Here is a 7,556-nt window from a genome sequence, read left to right as displayed (position 1 = left end):
GAGACATGAGTTTTCAGTGGACCATTGACCATACTGTCATAATTCCTGAGCTTGTTGGCAACAGAGCCCACTGTTTCTCGGTTATTGTCAGCATCAATGGTTGCAATGAAGGTGGTGTATTGCGATGGCCCTAGTCTTGCCAGGTTCCACATCATCTGTCCTGTGCACCTGACCTTATCGGGGTCATTACCGTGCTGTCCATCCCTCCCAAAGAGTACCTCTAATACTGCCACCTCTCTTAGCTGTTGGATCCCTTCCTCAAGTGTCTTCCACTGCATTCTATGATGGTACTCCTGCATTCTCTCTTTGTGAATGAACCTTTCTCTCACACTCATTAAGAGCCGGTCCCAGAGAGAAAGGGGTCCTGGCTCCCTCACAAATACCTGGTTCACACCTGGGTCCTGGGTCAACGATCCCAGATACCTTGCCTCACCACTATCCAATTGCACACTTGTGCCCATGAGGTCCCAAACCCGAAGCAGCCAGGTGGTATAAGGCTCACGCCCCCTTCGCACAATGTCGTCTCGCATACCACGGAGACTGTCGTACGACAGGGACTCAATGATGATTTCTGGCTCTGGCTCCCCTGCTGGTTGTGAGGGCCCTGGTTCCCCATCATCATTAACTGGTCGTACTGATTTGGTCTTACACTTCCTCCTCTGCACAGGGGCGACTGCTGCTGGCTGTACTTGTCCTTGGGGTTCAGCTGAAACCTGGGCGGTTGTAACATCTGTGGGTTCCACTGCTGCACCATCGGACTCACCCTCTTTGGGGCAGGGAGAGGTTTTTTCACTAGCTGAGGAGGTGTATTCCCTTAGCAATTGGCATATCCCCTGGTGCACCTGGCCCATCTCCTGGCGCACCTGGCCCATCTCCTGGCATATCTCCTTGCGCACCTGGCCCATCTCCTGGCACATCTCCGGCATCCCTTTCGCCAGTACCCCCACCCATTTCGGGTAGTCCATTTCTGAGGTGGGCTGTTGGGCGGTATCAGGCTGTGGGGCAGGGTCTCTAGTGTCTGGGGCTGTGTCAGGCTCTGGGGCTGAATCAGGCTCTGGGGTAGGATCTCTAGTGTCTGGGGCTGTGTCAGGTTCCGGGGCAGGATCAGGCTCTGGGGTAGGAACTCTACTCTCTGGGGCCATGTCAGGTTCTGGGGCAGGGTCAGGCTCCGGGGCAGGATCTCTAGTCTCTGGGGCTGGTGTCTGGGTAGTTATCCAAGCCAATCTCAACTTATCCTTGAATGCTAAATAGAGTAGGCCTACCAGCAGCAGGTGGTTAGTATTCAGAGGGAATCTAAACCCTTCAAAAATTGATGGGGTGGGTCCAAATAACTGGTTGAGGGGTTGGGGGAAAACTTCCCCTGGTGTCATTTCCTCACAGAAGGTACCATTGTTAACATAACCCCAAAAACATGAGCTCAGTGTGTGATAGCCGTTTATCCACGTGCCCACATTCCGGAGGAAGTTAAAAACCCATGAATTCCTCACCTTCTCGACCCATAGCACAAGCTGGATAACAGCAATGGTAGCCTTAGTGAGAGGACCCATATTCAAGTAGGGAGCTGCAAAGGGGAAGAATATAGCCACGGCCACATGCCACCCGAACCAGGGCAAAGTAGACCACATAGTGCTGCCTACCAAGGTTCCTATATCCAACACACAAACTTCAGTTATTCAGGAACTGTTATTCCTTTTTCACCTCTCTCTCTTAATGCCCTCAGGCCCCACGTTGGGCGCCAAGATCTGTCTCGGTTTGAAAGACAGGTGTCTGCTAAGGAAGGCAGAAGCCTCCCTTGGAGTGGCAGATGTAACCCCTTTCCCTCTGAGTTATTATAATTTTGAAATCAAGGGTCTTTAGGCAGAGATGTGGGAAAATAGGAATAACAGTTCTTTACTATATATATATATATATATATATATAACTAGTCAAACAAAACAACAACAACTATGACAGTAACAGCAAACACAAACCCAGTCCCGGCCTTCTCGGCTGTCAGGCTATTTCCCCTCGGGTGCAGTTCCGCTCGCAGCCGGCAGGGATCGCTGGCGGCTCCCGGTGAGCAGGGCAGGTGCGATGGTTCCCCCGCGGCTGCAGGGGGCGCTCCGGAGCGAGCTCGGGAAGCACGCGGCTGCTCTGATGCCCTGGGATCCCGGGGAAGGGTGGAACAAAGGAGCTTCACAAACCGGTGGGCAGCTGGTCCCGGGTTCTCGGAAACAGCAGGCTGGACTGGTAGGCTGGAGCGGCAGGTACAAACACAAATCCCGGGTGGCAGACGAGATGTATCCAAAAGGGGAACCCCCCGGGGCTCCAGGCAGGCAGGGTAAGCACGGCTACAGCGTAGCGAAGGCTCGAAGCAGCAGCGGGGCGGGCGGCCACAGCCCAGCCTCCAGCAGGGCAGGGAAAAGCAGCTTTGGGATCCCCGGTGTTGTTCCCAGCAGAAAGGAAAGACGCCGAAAACGGGAACCAGCAGCTCTTCTCTCCGCGGCTTCTCTCTCCAGACGCTGAGAGCGAACTGAACTGCCCGCCAGGTGAGAACAAAAGCCTGGCCGGGCCCTTTTGTCTTTCTTAAGTATGGCTATCTCCTCTCAAGTATGGCCATTTATCTCCTAGCAACATGCTATGGGAAAAAATTCCTTTAACAGAAAAAAACTAGGACTAAACTGAAACCCCAACACCCCCCTACCACGGGCAGGGAACCTTCCACTAGACCAGGATTGCTCAAAGCTCTGTCCAGCCTGGCCTTGGGCACTTCCAGGGGTAGCATCCACAGTTTCTCTGGGCTACCTGGTCCAGGGCCTCACCACCCTCACAGCAAAGGACTTCCTTCTAATACCTAATCTAACCTACTTTCAGTTTGAATCCATTCCCCTTTTTTGTGTCAACTCCTTGCTCTTGTGAGAAGTCCCTCTCCATCTTTCTTATAGGCTCCTCTCTTGCAATGTGTATATACAGACCTGAAGGAGTTGCTTTTGAACAACTTTTGGATGTGTAATTGAAGTGGAAAATCCCGTAGTTAGAATTTTCTTAATGCTTGGAAAAGTGGAGTGTTATAGAAGTGACTACTGTGGACACATGTGAACTAAGCAATGAAAACTGTGAAACAAGCATTGAAGTCAAAATACCTAGAGCCACTCCCTGAACAGACCTGAAGTGCAGACGACACAAAGCTAACTAGGGACTGGTTTGGGGAAAAAATAATACATGGAATAATGAGCAGTATGAGCAGTAACTTTCCCACAAGCAACTATCACCTAGCTGAGAGTCAAGTGCCTGTATTGTACTATTGCCTCTCCTGACTATGCGCTTTAGGTTTTGTGATACTAAAGTCCTCCTAAATCCTTTCTGAAGCAGAAGTCTTGGGCAGGAACAAGTGCAGTACTGTGGGTACCTGTATTCCCAATGGCATCCTGTGCCCTGCAGCAGCACTGCTGCTCTGTTTGATCTGTCAGCATGTGTACCTGTATGTGTGCCTTGCATGTCTTAGAGATTGTCTTCACAGACATGTTGGGACAGAGGATGTGGTTGAACATGTCTCCCTGTTAAGCTTTCAAGCTCTGAAGGTTTTTGTTCTGTTGATAAAACCCAAACAAAAACTCAGCTCATAGATTAAGAACTAACTGCTTTAAAATTAGCCCCATTAAGATCTCACCCAGGACCCACACTCCCTATACACACTGTCTGACACTGGATGCCAGAGTATCTGTGTGTGCAACACAATTTAGGCAACAAAAGAAGCTTTGTATCAAAATAGTTTATTAAAAACAATAAAACTTCACTGAAGCTTACTGTCTTCAAGACAGAATTATGACATTGCAGCATTGAACACAATCATAATCCACATATAAATATAATACTATACAGCTCCTGTTCGCCTTGGCCAAGTTCTGCCCTCAGTCTGGCCCCACACAGCCCTGCTGACACAACCCAGCCCTGCATACTTTAGCTGCAGAACCTGTTCCTCTGGGAACTGAGTTATTACATCCCTTCCTCCCCTCACAGGGCTGTTACTGTGAGGAGGTTGCACAGAAACCCAGCACAGCCCTTGGCAGCTCGAGGCAGTAACAGAACCGGTGTGAGCACACCGAGCCACCAACAACAGCAACGCTGGGGGATGTTTAGGAAAAATAAATAGGCAACCAATTACTCAAGTTCCCAGCACTGCCCCAGTGCAGAGAGCAGCTTCTGTTCACAAGAAGGAAGCTCTGTCCGGACCTGCCGCATCGCTCCTGGGCTGTGACAGAAGGGCTCCTGCACAGCACACTTTGGTCTAACGCACAGCCAGCTCTCACTGCAGCACTGGCAGAGAAGGGCAGTGCCAGCAGTGGCTGGCACACTTCTGCCATCTCCCCTGAACACCCTCCAACAGCACCACTCTGGGCCATCAGCTCTGCATCAAAGTCAGGATTTGTCCTTGCACCATGGCAAACAGACTGAGTGCTCAGTGCCTCAGCCTTTTGGGTCAGGATGCTGCTCATGAGCTGTGGCTTGGCTTCCTCACCAGCCCAGAGGCTGCTTCTCCCTCCTCTCCATCGCTCATGTGCCCTGGGCTGCTCTGCTGATGGGTGTCTTCTTGCACAGTTCCTGGTAGAACTCCGATTCCAAAAAGCGTGGGTAGGAGTTATTCTCCATTAAGCTGTAAACTCTCTTCTGCGCCGCACTGAAGCAGGTATGGGTGGCGTCCTGAATGTTCTGTGCGATCATGTTCTTGGTCTGGAAGTCTATGTTTATCTGAAATACACAAAGAGGGACATTACTACTGAGAACGGAATTCAACTAAGTGTAATACACAGTACAACTTCTGAAGGGGTGAAAAAGGCAAGATCCTATTACTGCAGGGTCAAATTAATGGAGAATTTAAAAAAGAAAATTCTTCTTTTGCACAAAGCCAAAACTAGTTCAGATGTGTCTTTTCTGTTAAAATGGAAATTCTCTGCAACTCTGCTTGTGCCATTTTCCACCTCAGTGAAAAGGCAGCTGCACTCAGACCCAGACATTAGCAGTGAGGTATGTAACAATGCAGTTTGATATCTGTATCCTGAGTTCAAAGAAATAACGGCTGTAAGAATTCACAGAACAGAGCATTTATGTTTAACCAGGTTTTCTTTACCTCTTTGGGAGCCTCCTTTTCAATGAAGTCATTGTAGATTTTCTTTGCTTTTGATGTCAGCTTCTGGGGTGACTTCGTTTTCTTGAAGTCCTCACAAGCCAACCAGAACTCGATGTTCTCTTCACAAAACTCAGACTTCAAAAAAGCTCGGAAAGCAGCAAGACCATCTAAGGAAAGAAAAAAATACTCACCATCAATTAACTATTTCAGGAATCTTGATTTTACCTATTGGTCACATCAGTTTCTACCAAAATGTTTTGCTCTAGGTCTGTTATTTTCAGTGGTATCATGGCAATAAAAAAATTCCATAATATATGTTTGCGAACAAATTAACACTTCAACATTAAAGCTTGGCAGGTTTTACTTTGAGTTTGCCATTTCTTAGGCAAACACAAAAAAATGAAACCATTTCTAGTTGATATGTTTCCTCCTGTGATGCCTGAGAATACATTAAAAAAAACCACTTCTCTCGAGATAAGGTCTCCTCTGTTAACCTTTACACTGCAGTAAATATGACTGCTACAGTACTCTGGAATATTCTTTCAATGGAAAGGATGACTCAAGCTCAAAGAGCAAATAGTAGTATTATTTCTTAAGTCTTTTTGCTTTGCTGCTGAATGCTGCTTCTTGTAGAGCTACAGTAAAACCCCAAGCTCACTGAACCTGTGTTGCAGAATCCTTCCCACGTTATGGAAAAGTGTTTGCCTTGGTTATACAAGCTCAGGGAAAAAAATGCTCTTTTCCCATTTGGCAAAGCTAAGCTGATAGGTATGATTTTAGCTACAGTGGTTTCAAGAAAAAGAAAAACCTACTACAATGAGGTATTCTTTTTGTTACTATTATTTTACAATTAAAAAAACCCACTTCTATGTATTTTGGCTTTAAAATGTTAAAAACATTTAACTTGCAAGACCAGAATCAAAGCTCTTTACATGAGAGCTACAACACTGAGACAGAAGGAAGCAAACTCTTACAGACATATAAACCTCTCCATCCCTTTGCTCCCAAACGTTACTTTTAGAAGAAAAACTTACATTTGTTAGCAAGAAGCTCATCAAAGGCTTCTGACCACAGCTGGGCTTCTTCAGGGGAAGGTCTGCAGAAAGAGAGGGAGAACATCAGACCACACTGTTCAAGCTTTACTGCCTCTGTAGAACACTTGAGTTACTTAAACAAATCCTTCTCACAACTTACCTGAAGTAGTTGCGGTGTTTCCCTGCCTTCTTAGATTTCCTTTTATTAGAATTGGCAGAGTTCTGCAGGAAGTAGCTCAGTCTTGTTTTCCAATCTTTAATGCTGGAGGGAAGAAGAAGGGAGATGCTCGTTAAAAATGACAACTCGCAGAGCTTTAGACAGCAGCGCTTTCCCTGAGGCGGCTCCTGCAGCAGGAGTCACGCACAGCCCCTGAAGGCAAGGAACTCGCTTCCCCTCCCTGCGGGCGGGGGGACTCACATCGTTCTCTTCATCCTGCCCTTGTCGGCCTCCTCCGGCTCGCTGCGGCGGCGGCCCCGCTCCATGCGCCCGCCGTGCCGCAGCGCCAGCAGCACCACCGCGCTCTGCATCCCGGCCCCGCCGCGCCGCGCCGCGCCCGCTCTTATGGCCCTGCGGGCGGGCGGGGCCGCGATGGGCTGGGCTGGGCTGCGGGCGGCACCGAGCCAGGCATGCCCGCCTGTCTTCCCAGTATAGCAAAATGTGCCTCTCCTCCGCACCACGTCTCTTTTTCCCCTTTATTTTGTTTTTGCTTATTTCGCGCACCCCCCCCCCCCCGCCCCCCCACCTCCTTCTTGGAAATCTATTGGCGTGTCACACCGGCAAAGGGCTGGCTGTCCTTTCCGTCAGCCAGAAACATACCCCACTCTTCTGGAGGTGTTTGTATTAAGGTTATTCAGATTTTTGAGTGTGGCCAGTACGCGAAAGAGGAAGGACTTAGCCGTATTTCTTCAAAAAAATGAAGTAACCCTAAGTTTGAGCGTACGGTGCTTTTGGTGTGGCCCCTCTGCTAATCCTGGCTGTGGATCCCTTCCACCCCGTGCCTGCACAGGGTTTAGCTCTGTGCAGTGTTGCCACCTACCAGTGAATTGTGTAAATTACCCCTAGCACTGGAAGCTGAAGTTTCACTGCCTTTCTCGAGCCCTCAGCTTGTTGAAAAGGCCATGTGGTCCTTCTCAGCAGTGTCCAGCTGGAGGGTATCATGTCCAAAGAATTTGGATTTAGGAACCATGTGAGTTTCTCTTTAACCTTTCTCTGCTTTTCTGCTCTTTTCTGTGTATGTGTCTTCCTCTCCATAGTACCCTAGAGCCTTTCTTTCCTGCCACAAAAAGCAGTGTTCAGAGAGACTGACTCCCAAAAGCACCAGCTGACTTCAACACAATCACGTAGCATAAATGTCTGGTCCTTTTAGGTAATCGCTGTAGCCTTACAACCTCTGCTAGCTGAATGCTCACAAGCT

At 48.7% G+C, this 7,556-nt stretch overlaps 1 protein-coding gene across 1 annotated transcript; it reads right to left on the bottom strand.

Annotated features, from left to right (window-relative positions):
• Positions 1-3,736: 3,736 nt before the first annotated feature.
• On the bottom strand, positions 3,737-6,697 carry RGS2 (regulator of G protein signaling 2). The gene is made up of 5 exons (XM_069023027.1): positions 6,560-6,697; positions 6,302-6,403; positions 6,142-6,203; positions 5,108-5,274; positions 3,737-4,728 (listed from the first exon to the last, which is right to left on the bottom strand). Exons 1-5 carry the CDS (start codon positions 6,667-6,669, stop codon positions 4,534-4,536), a joined length of 636 nt encoding a protein of 211 aa, XP_068879128.1. The 5' UTR covers positions 6,670-6,697; the 3' UTR covers positions 3,737-4,533.
• Between the last annotated feature and the right edge of the window lie 859 nt (positions 6,698-7,556).

This window comes from Aphelocoma coerulescens, chromosome 8, assembly GCF_041296385.1.
Source record: "Aphelocoma coerulescens isolate FSJ_1873_10779 chromosome 8, UR_Acoe_1.0, whole genome shotgun sequence".
Taxonomy (NCBI): Eukaryota; Metazoa; Chordata; class Aves; order Passeriformes; family Corvidae; genus Aphelocoma; species Aphelocoma coerulescens.
Note: the sequence above shows the minus strand (reverse complement) of the source record. Positions and strands in the feature narration are given on the sequence as shown.

Excerpts from the sequence above, each read along its gene's own strand:
- RGS2 (XM_069023027.1), bottom strand. The coding sequence starts at position 6,669 with ATGCAGAGCGCGGTGGTGCTGCTGGCGCTGCGGCACGGCGGGCGCATG. Across the intron at positions 6,204-6,301 it reads AAACACCGCAACTACTTCAG|ACCTTCCCCTGAAGAAGCCC; the intron begins GTAAGTTGTGAG and ends CTCTTTCTGCAG. Across the intron at positions 5,275-6,141 it reads TGAGCTTCTTGCTAACAAAT|ATGGTCTTGCTGCTTTCCGA; the intron begins GTAAGTTTTTCT and ends TTCTTTCCTTAG.